The sequence below is a fragment of the Saccostrea echinata genome, unplaced genomic scaffold (assembly GCF_033153115.1).
Source record: "Saccostrea echinata isolate AGI-Se365-2 ecotype Australia unplaced genomic scaffold, CSIRO_AGI_Sech_v1 ptg000029l, whole genome shotgun sequence".
NCBI classification, from domain to species: Eukaryota; Metazoa; Mollusca; class Bivalvia; order Ostreida; family Ostreidae; genus Saccostrea; species Saccostrea echinata.
In genome coordinates this window covers 15,646,147-15,662,900 of record NW_026889778.1, presented here as the reverse complement: position 1 = coordinate 15,662,900, position 16,754 = coordinate 15,646,147, and the positions used below count along the sequence as shown (strand labels likewise).

At 35.5% G+C, this 16,754-nt stretch overlaps 1 protein-coding gene across 1 annotated transcript in view; it reads left to right on the top strand.

The window, feature by feature from the left end:
- Positions 1 to 16,754, top strand: part of LOC133195022 (MAM and LDL-receptor class A domain-containing protein 2-like) — a 53,153-nt gene that overhangs the window by 29,638 nt on the left and 6,761 nt on the right. Inside the window, exon 3 of the mRNA XM_061330909.1 lies at positions 15,577 to 15,662. Coding sequence (XP_061186893.1) covers positions 15,577 to 15,662 — 86 coding nt within the window. The remainder of the gene's footprint in view (positions 1 to 15,576; positions 15,663 to 16,754) is intronic.

Sequence of the window (16,754 nt, the reverse complement as noted above, 5' to 3'; positions counted from 1 at the left end):
GGAGATGGTTAGTGCTGTCATGTAGATGTGCAGTAAGGTTTCGGAATTTTCATTTTCACCCTAGGGGTCAAATGGGGGTCGAAAAATAACGTTTTTTATGCAAAAAGCCCCTGGTTCCCTGAACTCCTCTTACATTTTACACAGTAGCCTAATCATCTTTTGGGAGATGGTTGGTGGTGTTATGTAGATGTGCAGTAAGGTTTCGGAATTTTCATTTTCACCCTAGGGGTCAAATAGGGGTCGAAAAATGACGTTTTTTATGCAAAAAGCCCCTGGTTCCCTGAACTCCTCTTACATTTTACACAGTAGCCTAATCATCTTTTGGGAGATGGTTGGTGGTGTTATGTAGATGTGCAGTAAGGTTTCGGAATTTTCATTTTCACCCTAGGGGTCAAATGGGGGTCGAAAAATGACGTTTTTTATGCAAAAAGCCCCTGGTTCCCTGAACTCCTCTTACATTTTACACAGTAGCATAATCGTCTTTTGGGAGATGGTTGGTGGTGTCATGTTGATGTGCAGTAAGGTTTCGGAATTTTCATTTTCACGATGGGGTCAAATAGGGGTCGAAAAATGAGGTTTTTTATGCAAAAAGCCCCTGGTTCCCTGAACTCCTCTTACATTTTACACAGTAGCCTAATCATCTTTTGGGAGATGGTTGGTGGTGTCCTATAGATGTGCAGTAAGGTTTCGGAATTCTTATTTTCCCCCTGGGGGTCAAATGGGGGTCAATTTTTAAAAAAAAAATATTTAACATGTTTAAACATCCTGGTTCCCAGAACTTCCCTTATATTTTATGCACTAGCCTTAAATCATGATCATTTGGAAGATGATTGATTTTGTCCTGTGGATGTGTAAAATGGTTTTAAAATTTGCATTTCCATGTGGATAGCAAATAGGGGCAGGAAAAAAATGGCCCCTCCCTAACCCATGGGGTCATGATTTGTACAAACTTGAATCTACACTTCTTGGGAATGTTTCCATATTAATCATGCTTTTGTTGTTCTTAAAAAGAAGAATTTTGAAGATTTTTTTTCCTTTTAAATCTCTATAAAACTTTGATCCCTTATTGTGGCCTGACCCTATCCTCGGAGGTCATGATTTGAAAACTAGAAATATGTCCATAGGACATACATGCCCCGCCGAATGTATATTACTAATGCAACATGAAAATTTGTATGAGTGTATGAAGTTTGATGAGAATATATTGAACAGTTTCTTTAAAATTGAAACTAAAATCTAAAAAAAAAATGGATATAGATGATAAATTCTCACAAAATTATGTATAAGTGCATGCTTACATAAAAATATCTTAGATTGTTTCTTTAAAACTAAGCAAAATACAAATTAAAGAGAAGGGAGGTCAAGGTCACAGGAAAGTGCAAGGTGAAAAGTTTTTGATGCAGTTGTATAGCTCTCACTAATACATATCAGCATATTAGGTTTGATAAAAATATCTTGAATGATTTATTTAAAACTGAGCTTAACACTTATTTGAGAAAAGAGAGGTCAAGGTCAAAGGAAAGGTTGAGGTCAAAATGCTGATGCAGTTGAAAAGCTTATATCAGTATGTATTTACTATTAGCATAGAAGTTCAATAAAAATATCAGAAATGGTTTATTTAAAACGTAGATAAACATTAATTTAAAAAAGTGAGGTCAAGGTCAAAGGAAAAGTCAAGGTCAAAAAAGTTTATGCAATTGATATCTCTCAGCAGTATATATCAGCATACGAAGTTTGATAAATATATCTTGAATTGTTTATTCAAAACTGATCTAGACACTAATTTAAGAAAAGTAAGGTCAAGGTCAAAGGAAAAGTCAAGGTCAAAAATTTTGATGCAGTTGAAAAGCTTACATCAGTATGTATCAGCATATGACGTTTTATTGAAGTCGGACATGACAAACACTATATGCCTCGGCCATATTCATTGCAGGGCATAAAAAACTTGAATCTACACTATATGAGGATGTTTCCATATCAAAATGACTAACAAGCAAATTCAAAGAATTGTGGTCCCCTGCTTTCCGTGTCCTAGTGGATGGGATGCCATTATTTATGACATATTGTTTCAAATATGCAGGCCTTATCATATGTCATTCAAAAGTAATCACCAAAGTTAAAGTTTTTGAAAATTAGGTAAAACATCAAGGTCAAGGGGTAAAAAAAATCATAGCATGTTTGGAAACATCTTGTTACAGGTAATGTACATGTCAAATATAAAAGTCCTATCTCTTCTCAATCAAAAGTTATAAGGAAATATAACATTTTTGAAAAGTAGGTTAAACTTCAAGGTCAATGTCACAGAGTCAAAAGTCATGATATATTTAGAAAGGTCTTGTCACAGGTAATATACATGTATAATATGAACGCCCTATCTTTTCTCTTTCAAAATGATCATTTTAAAATAGTGTTAAATTTTTTGAAAAGTAGGTCAAACTTCAAGGTCATGGGTTCAAAAATCATGGTATGTTTAGAAAGTTCTTGTAGGTAATGTACATGTGAAATATGAAAGCACTATCTCTTATTATTCAGAAGTTATGACCAAGGTTAAATTTATTGTGACAGACGGACAGACTGACAAACGGACAGACTAACAGACAAATGAGATTTAATGTCCCCTAGGTCCCTTTTGTGAAAACAGATGACAATAATGCCCTTGCTGTTCATGAGAAGAAGATTTATGATGGAAAAAATCCCCTGCATTTTTCTATGTAAATCATTGGATCCCCATATGTGGCCCCACCCTAGCCCAGTGGGTCATAATTTTAACAAATTTGAAGCTACACTAAGTCTATGTAAAGAAAGTTTCAACTTTTTGGGCCCAGTCAGTGGTTCTTGATATTAGACTTTTTTTAAAATGATACCACCAAATTTTCACTAATTCTTGATTATCCCCCCTTGAAAGAGGGTGTGACCCTTCACTTGAACAAACTTGAATCCCCTTTCCCCGAAGATGCTTTGTGGCAGGGTTGGTTGAAATTGCCCAGCGGTTCTAGTGAAGAAGACAAAAATGTGAAAAGCTTACAGGCGGACAGATGGATGACAAACAAAATGTGATCAGAAAACCAGAAAAACTCAAGTGAGCTAAAAACTGATAATCACAAGTACTTGGAAAGAGTTACAGTATTTGAAAAGCAGTTTTGTTTTCAGAAGCTGAAAATGTATGACTTGTATCCATGTTGAAAAAATTTCACATTTCAGAAAACAGTTTGATTAAAAATAGTTAATCAAAGTGCTTTGAGTAGCAAAATAAGCTAAACTGGTATAGCTAATTCAACCACAGAGCTTAGTGAATTTTAAAATGCACAACCTTTTCAACTCTTAATCATTCTTAAAATATTTATATCATCATTTCTGATTCAAGGGAGAACTAGAGATATGATCAGAAGTATATCTGTTGACCAATAAACATGTACATGTATATTGTGTTTTTTAAGTCATTAATGTTTGTTTGTCGTTAAATGTCCCTCTTGGGAATTTTTCACTCATACGGAGACACCACCACTTAAAAATAATGAAGACGTACAAGTCGGATTTGAGGTTAACATTCATTTTAGGAATTTTCAACAATTAAGACATAAAGAGATAACTCCTTCCCCTTGCCCCTTCCCCTTCCCAGACCCCTGTTTGTTCATGTATGCTAACTAGTCTAATACTTTGGTTTGACATAAAAAAAAAAATGTGAATATATACATATAGTTTAATGGTCCATCTCTTTGAATGATTTTCATTCCTAATTCTAGGAGGGTACATGGGTTGACCCAAATTCATGAATGAAATGTCAAGTAATCTTATCATTGATGCACTTTTATTTAATTTGATGTAGTCATATTATGAACATTTCCAGTTCATTAAGAGAGTGGGGATGACCTCCAGGGGTTCATAACCTTAAACCATTAGATGTACATAACATAATAACACAAGAAACAAAATTATGTATAGTCAAATGGAAAAGTTTTCTACTATTTAGGAGTCACATGATCATTTGTCATTTCAGGGACAGGGAGCGGCTAGGGAGATTGGACCCCCCCCCCCTGGAATTTGCAGAGTTATTTAAAAAGGACTATATACTGATTTATAGAAGCAAATAAAAAATGACTTTGGATGCCCTCCCCCTTTAAAAACATGGACCCCACCATCATTGTTTTTATTTTGTTCGTTTGTTTGTTTGTTTGTTTTTTTGTTTTTTTGCTCCTCAGGAAATTCTGGGCTGGAATTTTTTTGGACCGAGGTGTGGAACCCCCCCCCCTCCCCGGAAAAAAATTCCCGGATCTGTGCCTGTAACTGAATGTAATGTCGACAACGGGAGATAACTCTTCAGAATGTGAAATTCGTCTATTGTGGCATCCGATGATCCACTCTCTACCATCGGCTCATACATTCAGTGTCAGAGAGAAACGAACGACAACTCTGCATGGGAGATTGCCGATGATCTTTGATCCTTTTTAATCTTTAACCTAACCATTTGCATTTCGGTTTTTTTTTTACCCCAATCTATACTTAACTTGTACTTACCTACTGTCATAGGTCCTGTCAACTTCATGAAATATAATCCAATTAAAACACAAAATGAATTAATTTCCACTGATATACATGTAACACTGCACCATGTCACATGGCATGTGCAATCTAAAAATGATAATGGTAAAACTAGTACTAGTACTGGTAGGGTGACGCAAGCCCAATGTGATGTAGAAATTTTCAAAAAGGTGTTCACATACATGTACAGTACAGGAACAAATTTTAAATTATCATAACAAACGATGTTTTAACATAACTTTGCCATCTAGGCCTATTTCCAAAAACAGGCAAAATGTGTGTGTGTGTTGGGGGGGGGGGGGGACAAAATTGATTGGGTATGGCTTTTCAAGGAGGTTTTTGCCTAATCAAATACTAAAGAAAGTTTGCACATTTTGATAAATTCATCAAAAACGCTTTGTACTAAAATAATATTATTTGTTGTTGAGAAAATAAATTTAAAAAGTTCCAATTATGGGCCAAAAATTTATATCCCCCCCCTTTTATCAAAACCTAATTTACATCATTAATTAAATTCTGTTATTTCAGACTGGTAATGAATTAAGTATATGAAATGCGTATAAGAGGTTCATGGGTCACATGGTCACCTGAGCATTTTATGCTCGATTTGACGAATACATGTACTGTGTAAATTATAGAATTATTTGGACTTTTTCCTTGGTAAGCCCAATATGAAGGAGTGTGCATTTAGAGGCAAACACCTTAGTGCGGGTATTACTGCCTCATGACAGCATCTAGTTTCAATAGTGGACGTTATTTCAATAGTGGTTGCAACCTGTGTACAACCTGTATTTGGTTTTCAAATGCACTCTCAACCACTATTGAAATAATTATTTCAATAGTGGTCGTTATTTCAATAGTGGTTACAACCTTGTTTGGTTCTGAAATGCACTCTCAACCACTATTGAAATAATTATTTCAATAGTGGGCGTTATTTCAATAGTGGTTGCAACATAGCGGATTCCAGTAATTGTTCTACCAAGCCTCTTTCTTTACTCCTCACTAAGATATTAACAGTAGTTAAGGAGAAACTTCAAGAGTACTGTGCAACAATATATTCGAGAAGTGGTGTAAATCAGATGTGGATACTTAAAAATTCTAAAGAACTTTATGAAAATTTGAATCACAAGAATTTACCAAAATCAAGAGCTTAAAAACTTACGACTTTTCAACTTTATACACAACCACTCCCCACTATAAATTAAGCTGTATGCTTTCGGATATAAGTCAATGAGAGAGACAATGTATTTTGTCAAAGAGAATTAATATTCTCTATGTTGTGAGCTTATAAATCCTTGTGAATCCGAAGCTGTATGCTTTTGGATATATGTCAATGAGTAAGACAATGTATTTCGTCAAAGAGAATTAAAATTCTTTATGTTGCGAGCTTACAGCTATAAGCTCGTCTTATTTTGTTGTACAAGATGGAATTCCCATGGGTACCAATTACGTCCCGTTATTAGCAGACCTTTTTCACATTCATATGAAGCAGAATTTGTCCAAAATCGTATACGTGAAAAGAAGAGAACACTTGCTGTGGCCTTCAAGTCGACATTTAGATGTATCGACGACATATTGTCAATTAACAATGGTTATTTCCATTCTTATGTCGATATGATATATCCCGGTGAGCTTGAGATAAAAAATACCACAGAGTCTGACACATCTGTTTCATATTTGGATATTTTACATGAAAAAGACGTTAATGGTAAATGGCTTTATGATAAATGTGATGACTTTAACTTTTCAATCGTCAACTTCCCTTACTTATGCAGCAATATACCTTCATCACCTGCATACGGGGTTTATATCTCTCAGTTGATTTGATACGCAAGAGCATGATCTACGTAAAACGAGGTAAATTATTGACAAACAAGTTGATGAAATAAGAATATCAGCAGTCTCGTTTAAAGTCATCATTTTCTAAGTTCTATGGTCGATACAATGACCTTGTCAGCAAATACAAGTTATCATTGAGTCAGATTCTGACTGACGTTTTTCATACGAATTGTTAGGCCATAATTTTCACACTGAATTGTCGACGGATTTTTCCGTTATTTCCCGATCATGACAAGGAGCACAAGGCGGGTGTGACCGGTCGGCAGGGGATGCTCACTCCTCCATGGCACCTGATCCCACCTATGCTGTTTTGGAGGTCCGTGTTTGCTCTTCTCCTATTTTGTAATGTTTAATGGACTTTTGAGCTTGAATACTGTTCGTTATCTCCATCTATATTTCATTTAAAAAAGTGCGGGTATAAAAAAATGAATTTTATTTAGTATTCGAATGTTTCCTAGTGTACAGTCTAATAAATCCAATAAGGAAGCGCAAATTATAGAGATTTTAAATGTCATAAGATTTGATCAAATTCGCTGTACAAATGCTTCAATATTTTGTGTGACTACCAAGCGCTACTACAACAGGATGGCAATGCCTCAGAGAACTCCGAATAAGAGTTCTAATCCTTTGAAATGGGATCTTGCTCAGATCTTCACAGAGAGCATTTTCCAATTCCTGTACATTTGTAGGAGGCACATCAGTCGTACACATCGCTGAAGGACATCCCAAGTTTGTTCTTCTGGGTTTAAGCCTGGCAAACATGAAGGTCAGTGCATTCGTTCAATTGTTTCATTAGAAATATATTGTTCAACAACTCGAGCCCTGTTTGGTATTGCGTTATCATCCATGAGATCAAAATCTTGACCAATACTAGTAGCAGCTGTAAAAGGACAAGCAATGCTGTGAAAAATCTCATCCTGTATATAAGACCAGTTAACAGACCACTCCGAATGAAATACTGTTCCATAATCTATCGGAACATAACCCGCTCCAAATCATGACAGAAAGCGGTTATGCTTAGCAACACAATAGTTATGGAACTGTTAATTCTTTTGGCTCTGCACACACAGACGACTATCATGGAAGTCTTGGATTCATCTGTGAACAGAATCGGTCTCGTAAACGCCAATGTTCATGGTTATTGCTAACTCAAGACAAGCATTGCGAGGTATTACAGTCAAACATGGACGGATATGCTGGCTTGTAAACATGCAAATTTGCTGCAGCTATCCTATTTCTTAACGCCTGAGTGGGTTTACAACCCATTATCATTCTTATACTTCCTATTCAAGATTTCGGCAGACATGAACCGAAGCGTTTTGCCAAGATCAAATTTCACACTGCTGACGGGCTCTCGTACTTTTGGCCTGTCACCACAGTCTTTGTTGCAAACCCCCCCCCCCCTTCGTGTGTTCTGGGACCTTTCCCTTTACTTCCTTCATACGCTTTGACTGACGTTTAACTGTCGAACCAGTTGACGTTGTGCATACCCAATTATAACATGCCTTTGGCTCAACCGTTGTGTTGTACATCATATGCCGCCTCTGCGGTATGTTGTCATTAATTAAGGTCAGCAATTTTCAAAGTCTAAAGTAATTCTTAGCTCACCTGAGCTGAAAGCTCAAGTGAGCTTTTCGGATCACCCGTTGTCCGTCGTCCGTCTAGCTGTCAGTCCGTCTGTAAACTTTTCACATTTTCAACTTCTCAAGAATCACTGGGCCATTTTCAACCAAACTTGGTACAAAGCATCCTTGGGTGAGGGGAAGTTTAAATTGTTAAAATGAAGAGCCAAGTCCTCTTCAAAGGGGAGATAATCAAGAAAAGACAAAAAATTGGGTGGGGTGATTAAAAAAATCTTCTTCTCAAGGACCACTGGGCCAGAAAAGCTGAAAGTTATGTTGAAGCATCCTGGGTTAGTGTAGATTCTAATTGTTCAAACCATGACCCCTGGGGGTAAGGCGGGGCCACTATAAGTACTACAGAGGGTGGGAGGATCAGGTGAAAAACAGCAAGGCCAAAGTTACTCAGGTGAGCGTTTTGGCCCATGGGCCTCTTGAAAATTATAGTCTTACACAAAATTTCTTTACCTTGACCTTTGACAGCTCTTTCTCATTTTGGGAGGGGGGTATTGTAAATGTGCACGTGGTTTCGGTTACTTGGTAATCGAACTTGTGCAAATAAAAAGCAGAATGTACGACAGCCACATAAATAGTATTCTTAAAATCAAAACTCTTGCATTAAAAAATAAATGTGGACTTTATTCCGTGACCCTTTACTTTTTTGTTGAGTATACATTATTTTTTTTTATTTTTACTGATCTATCAATTACAGTATTTACTGTGATTAATTACCATAACTGAATAAACAAAAGAAACTAACTTCTCTTAGTTTACTCATAAGATCAATGGTACCCTGCTCAGAACCAGTACACTTGATCCATTGGACCAGTTTCAGAATTTTGGAAAGGTCACCCTTCCTTGTTTTTTTTTTTTTTTTTTTTTTTCCTAACCATGCACTTAGTTTGTCAGATTAATACACAGGACAGAGAAGAAGATTTTTAAAGAATTGAAGCAATTTCACTATACAAATATGACCAATAAAGCCCCATCCTAACAAAATAACCATGATCAAGAGGCCTTAATTCAAAATTTTTGAAGAGGCACGCTTGCTTATCATTTCTGTACATTTAGTTTGTCTCCTAAATATACAGCTGAGAGAAGAAGACTATAAAGAATATTGCTTTACCTATATGATCTATAAAGCCCAACTCTAACACCAAAACTCCAAATCTAAGGACCATGAATTTCACAGTTTGCTTTTGAGGTGTCATTGCTTATTGGAATTCATGAAATAAGCAAGCATTTAACGAAAAAGTTGATTATACAAGGATATAAAGAATCTCGTTTATACACAATATTTTGCAAATTCTATGGTTGAAACAATGGCTATGATTGCAAATACAATCTCTCGTTACGTCCATTACTTTTACAGTTTCCCGATAATGACAAAGAGCAAACAACGGATGTGACCGGACGACAGGGGATGCTCACTCATTTAAGGTATCTGGTCCGTCCTCTGTTTTCAGAGGTCCTTGTGGCTCTGCTAACAATTTTGTATTGTTTTGTTTGACTGTTCGTAATTCTCATATCTTATAAATGTTTAAAGTCTGACTGCTTGATGTCTAGGAGTAAATAAGACTTTTAAAAGTTACATTAAATTTGATAGTTTGAACCCCACCCCTCAGGTTCCAACAAATTTGATGTCGATATCGACAATATAACATCGATATTGTAATGCTATCGATCCTGATCATTACTATGGAATTGGAAATACTGGATAAATATTAAACTTAGTTTTATTTCGACACCGTTGATATCGACAATATCATCGATATCGATACAGATCTGTACAATTTATTTCCAAATTGAGGAAGAAACATATTTATAGATGGTCGCAAGTATGATATCGATGTGCATTCATTATTTGGTATAAATATCTAAATAAATAAGGATGACAAATAAAGGGCAAGGGGTTGCTTTTTTTTCAGGAGGTTGGGATAAGGTTTTGGGTAAGGGTGAGCGTTGGTAAAATATTACGATTTGCGGAATCATAATTTGAAATCGGTGCGATTTCGACATTAGGGCAAACTTAATAATCAGAAAGAACATACACATAACTGTTGCATAAAGAAATACAGCCACAAGAATGATGTCAAAAATGATTTTATATCCATACGATATCGTAAATATCGACAATATCAATAGCAAGTACAATCCTCCTAAATTTAAAGTATTTAAACAAAGACAAACATATACCATGGCAAGGAGAGCAGTTTGAAATGCTTGAGCAAACATGAATCGACATCGAAATGATATCGACGATATCGACACTGCAGGAGGAACTTCAGAAAATGATAGCATTCAGGTAACATTACATTGAGGGAGGTAACCAACATCCATTGAATAATCATGATTCAATATCAATGAGATATCGTGGATACGTACAGTAAGGAAAGCTTTGTAAATATTGAGCATTGTAACATACGAACAAGAAAAAAGAAATATTGTAGCAAACTATGAAAAAATAATTTGACGATATCGTAACTACATATTGTCTTGGACATACATGTAACTCGGCTCCAAAGAGCCAGGAACATGAAATTCACAACTTTCCTCTCCATTTACTCACAGATGCTATATACCAAAATTCATTAAAATTGATATAAAGGTCACATAGAAAAAGCTGTTTATGTTTAAATATAACATACGACGGACGACAAATGACAACAGACGAAACATATAGCAATAAGTCACCTGAGTAAACGAACAACCTCATATTCAAATATAATGTTAAAAAGTTACAATGTTCGGATGAGATAATTGCCTCAAAGACTCTCTTAAAACATAACAAGGGGCACTTTCTATGATCCCTTGCCTAGTGTTGGTTTGTTACATTATTCAAAGATGGCGGATAAAAAAAAAAAAAACGCTTGAAACAACCCACTTGGTAGAACCCCTATAGTTCCAACTTTAAAGCGAAAATGATAAGCCCCCCCCCCCTCCCCATTCTACCACAAAAGTGCTTTCATGCACACTTTAAAGATAAGGGGGTAATAGACGAATCTTAAATTTTCTTGAAAAATGAACAAGAAAAAAATAAAGTTTCTATCAGAATATTGGCAATGTCCAGTCTTAAAGACCCTCCAAAAACTGAAAAGGAATACTCCCTATGATCCCTTATCCTTCCATTGTGTTGGTTTGTTATGGTGTTCAAATATTGCAAAAAATAATTACTTCAAAAAGGGCTTTCAACCAAAGCACAACTAGGTAGTTAACCTAAAGTCTTAATCTGAATAGCCCGATACGCCACCTACCATGCCCTACTAACGGTATCATGCATATCCATTTTCAAAAAAAGATTATAATAACTGATCTTTATACGTGAATCAATATTCAATGTAAATAAACGACAAAGTTGAACTGGCCCCCATCAAGTCCGAGAGAACCCGATAAAATTTTTCAATGATCCTCAACCTGCATTAGTTTCTTCTAAGCGCGTAAGGTTATTTAAAAATGAAAGTTTGAAATACGACCCCCAGTCATGGCACCACTTGGTGGTACCACTACAGACCCTTTCTGAAAGCGGGAAATGATAGTCCTAGGGGCCCTCTACCTTGCCCCAATTATGATTTGAAGCACACTTCAAAGATAAAGGTATAATAGCTGTCCTTTAACCTGTATATTAGAACACAAAGTGAAAAACAACAAAGTTCATGTTAGCTTACTTTCTCTTTCCCGGGACCCTTCAATGATCTGGCAAGTTGTTCTCCCTAAGGTCCTTATCCTTTCACTAGTTTTAGTTTGTTGTAGTAGCCAAAGAATGTTTCAAAAAGAATGCTTGAAATACGCCCCCCACCCTTGGCACCACTTGGTGGTACCACTACAGCCCCATTCTGAAAGCGGGAAATGATAATCCTAGGGGCTCTCTATTTTGCCCCAGTAAAAATTTGAAGCACACTTCAAAGATAAGTGGTATGATAGCTGACCTTTAACCCCTTTATAAAAACACAAAGTGAAAAACAACAAAGTTCAGGTTAGCTAACTGGCCCCTTTCCTTCCCAGGGACCATTCAAAAACCTGGCAAGTACCTAAGGTCCTTATCCTTTCACTAGTGTTACTTTGTTCTATTAGCCAAAGATGCTATCAAAATGAAAGCTTGAAAAACGACCCCGCCCATGCCCCACTTGGTGGTACCACTACAGCCCCATTCTGAAAGCGGGAAATGATAGTCGTAGGGGCCCTCTACCTTGCCCCAGTAATGATTTGAAGCACACTTCAAAGATAAGTGGTATAATAGCTGACCTTTAACCCGTTTATTAAAACACAAAGTGAAAAACAACAAAGTTCAGGTTACTCTAGCTAACTGGCCCCTTCCTTCATAAAACTGGCAAGGGGTTCTCCTTAAGGTCCTTAACCGTTCACTAGTGTTAGTTTGTTCTAATAGCCAAAGATGCTTTCAAAATGAATGTTTGAAATACGCCCCCACCTTTGGCACCACTTGGTGGTACCACTACAGCCCCATTCTGAAAGCTGGAAATTATAGTCCTCGGGGCCCTCTACCTTGCCCCAGTAATGATTTGAAGCGCACTTCTAAGATAAAAGGAATAAAGCTGCTTGAAATATTTGACCTGCCCTTGGCACCACTTGGTGGTACCACTTCAGCCTTATTTTTATGGCCATAATTATATAATAGCCTTACCTTGTACCAGTATTTGTTCGAAGCACATTTAAATGATAATAACCTAAAGTAGATTGAATTACCTTCAAACCCAATATCACCGTTCACGGTAGCTCAGTCGGTAGAGCGCTCGCTCCGTGATCGGGAGGTCGTGAGTTCGAATCTCGGCCGCGACTCACCTAAGTCGATAAAAATGGGTAGCAACTGTTCCTTCGCCATGCGCTCGGCACTTTGAAGTGAAAGTTGCGGGTCCTTCGGATGAGACCTTAAAAACCGAGGTCCCGTGTCACGGTAGGCGTTGGCACGATAAAGATCCCTCACTGCTCAATGGCCCTGAGTGCCGAGTAAAGGTCAAAATTTGAAGCCCTTCACCGGTATATGGTGACGTCTCTATATGAGTGAAAAATTTTCGAATGGGACGTAAAACAATATTTAATCAATCAATCAATCAAACCCAATATCAATCTACAATATTAGAAGTGTGCAAAGTTCAGGTAAGGTTATCGGCAACGTCATGCTCCTGAGACCCATCAAAGGACTTTAAAGGGATTCTCCCTGTAGCACTAAACCTATTTCCAACGTCGGTTTGTTCTTAAGCGGTCAAAGATGATGACATTTTCTTTTGTTTGTTTTCTTGTTTTGAAACCGCATAATTTTTCTTATGCAGATGAGCTTGTCCGCGTGTTTGACTCATTAAGTAATTAAGTGTTGCGTTAATTATCTAATTATTAATTATTAATTTTTCGAAAATAATGTATAAATAGTATTGCGTCAGAGTACTCTCAGTCCTTTGATGAATTTCCTTATTGGCTGCTAGCCTCTACGGGCTTAGTGGCTGCCGTTATTGGCTGCTAGCTTCAGCCTAGTGATCAGACATGCTGTTTGAGGGTTAAAATTTCTGTCCAAGGCTCACGATAGTGCTGTAGAGGCAATGTAAAAGTTTGCATCATCTTTTAATGTATTCCTGTTCTAAACATGTCGAGGGCTTCTTTGGCGTGAAATTCTTTAAACCCCCCCCCCTTTAAAAATACCGTTTATAGCAAGGGTTTTCTCAGATTTTCTTTATAACATGAGTACATGTACATGGTTCTTCCAAATATTAACATAAATGAAAGTGATTGCACTTGATAATACATGCTAATATAGCTGTTCCGATCGATTTGTTATCGTCAAAGTCTGGCCCTCTTTTGTTCCTGCTTTGTGAATATCAAATATATTTTCAGTGAGCATTTTACTAGTACCAACAAAAATAACTTATCTGTTGTGCGCGTCTCTTATTTGGAGATCAGGTCTTCTAACAAATTGTTTGAAGTCTGATAGGCAATAATTGTGCACTTTTATTAGCCTACTTGTTTTTATATTCCTGTGAAGCGAAATTTATTCAGAAATTTCTACACAAGAAAGAGAAAACATTTGCGGTGACCTTCAACTCGACATTATATATATTGACGACATTTTATCAATTTAAAAAAAAAAAAATAGTTACTGCCATTAATAGTCATTCATATGTCGACTCGATATATCACAGTGAACTTGAAGTAAAAGACACCACAGAGTCTGCAACATCTGATTCATATATTGATATTTTACTGACTACATACGATAAGAGCCAACTAACAAATAAAATATATGACAAACAAGATGGATTCAAGTTTTTCGTCATTGACTTTCCTTATTTGTTGTAGTTATATTCGGCTATCACCTGCATATGGTGTTTACGTTTCCCATCTTATTCGATACTCAATCTCTGCGCACGATCATATTTAGCAGAGGCAAGCTACTGACAGATACGTTGATGTTGCACAAATTTCAACAACCTCGTTTAAAGTTAGATTTTGTAAATTCTGTGGTCGAATGAGAAATGAACATGTTAGCAGATATAAACTGTCACTGCATGGTAATTTGGCTGATATTTTAATTTCAAACTTATTGTTAGACCTTTGTTTTTATACTAAATTTTATTACGGAATTAGCCGTCTACCTGATAAATACGGGCTGTGTGACCAGTCTACAGGGAATGCTTATTCATCGTAGGCATCTGATCCCACCGTTTGAATTTCCGGGGGTTTCATGCCCTATTCACAGATTTGTATTGTTTGTTTTTCCTTAGATTGATCAATGTCCGTTATCTTCACCTTTTTCATGTACACAAGTACGTACAAGTTAAGTTTTACGGCTAGTTACATTTAAATGTATAGGTGTTCTATGCAAATATGCTAATTTAAACATATAAGAATTTTCCTAATTTTACAATAAAAAAAAGGTTTATATTTACTTTCTTATACATACTAATCACCCATGCCATCGTATACACCAATACATGTTTGATGTCATTGTCGTTTACATCTCAGAGAAATAACATCAACAAAACAGCTTCTGGCACAGGGATTTACTATAGTAGCATACTATTATTTAATTTGACAAAAAAAATACATGTATATGATAAGAAGACTATTCCAAAGACTGATTATTTTACCGCAAAATGTCGACAGTTCAATGTGTTACGTTACTATACATGTATGTGGAGTTTTGAGTTGAGAATGCAGAGTCAACAGCAAGGTTGTTCTTAGTCTTTAATTCTGATCAAATGAGGTTATGAACCGGATTTAAACAGCATTATCATCAGTATTTGGAATGTCCGTCCTGTCTTTATACAATAATTCTGTAAACTGCAATAAGATATGTTTGAGGCCCGAGTAGTAGAGAACAAAATGTGACGTTTAAATGTGTATTAGCTGTAACAGGTAGTGGGAACTAAGAATTGAACCTTTTCTTTGTAAAAAACAAGCCTCATGTGTTTAATTAGCTCATCTGCATAGAAACGCCCATGCCTAGCTTAACTCACCTTCGATGGTCCGTATATTGTATTTGTAAGGGGTATTTTAATTCTTTTGAATAGACTACGCAAAGATTAAATTACCTATGATTAAGATTTTTGTATGACTATCTTTTATAATATAGATCTGTGTGATTTTGAGACGAGTCTAGAATCTTCATGTTTCCTCACCGAAGCAACCGACGACATCTTTAACTGGACTAGACACTCGGTACGTATTTGTTTTTTCCCTACTTATACGAATATCTCAATATGTTTAGATGATAATAGTTTTAGTAGTTCGCTGAATACAATTATATGTACATTTTTTTTTTCAGTATGATCATGAAAAAAGGCTACGACTACATATACAAAATTCTTAGTTACTGATAAAAGTAGCATTTTTTTTCTATTTATTCATCATCTGTGTATTTATATTTATTTATTATCATTTATTTATTTATTTACATAAAGATGGAATCATTTAACAGGTGATTATTATTTAATGAATAAGTGCTTCAGATTCACACTATTTTAAGGTCACAATGTTTGTGAATCATGAAAATGAAAAAAGAGTATATGTCATCCAGTTAGACATATTTCAGAATCTTTACAAATTATATTAAAATTTTTTTACAAATAACGTATTAAAAATATTCCTTTAATTACACAATCGAAAATCATATTATTTTGTATTATTTATCAAACTAGTTATGATTATTTAACATACACGAGCAGTAATTGGACATTTAAGAAAGAAAAATAAAGCTTTTTCCATGAATAAGTAGATATAAAGGCTTACATCAGACAGGTGTTAAGATGAATTTAAAAAGTGCATGCTCTATTTTGTAAAAGAAAAAAAAAGTAAACATTTTATTATTTCCTTACAATCGGTTTGAAATAAAGTGATAAAATATTACAGAAAAAAAAATAATTTAAAAATATGTGATAAAATATACCAGAAATAATAATAATGACAATAATAATAATAATGATGATGATGATGATGATGATGATGATGATGATAATAATAATAATAATAATAATAAAATGCTATTTTTTTTCTTAAAAACAAAATATTTTATATTCAATCACATTACAAAAAATACAACTGAGACAAAAAATAGAACAATCAAATTTAAAATAGATGCTGTCATAAGAAAGTAATACTCGCACGTAAGTGTTTCCTCTAATTTATGGTAGCTCCCTTATACACTGTAGCATGGGTAGGGAAGAAGCCATACAGTTATTCTATTACTTATATAATAATTGTGTACACGTACATGTATCAAATTGAGCATAACCTGCACAGGCGAGCATATGA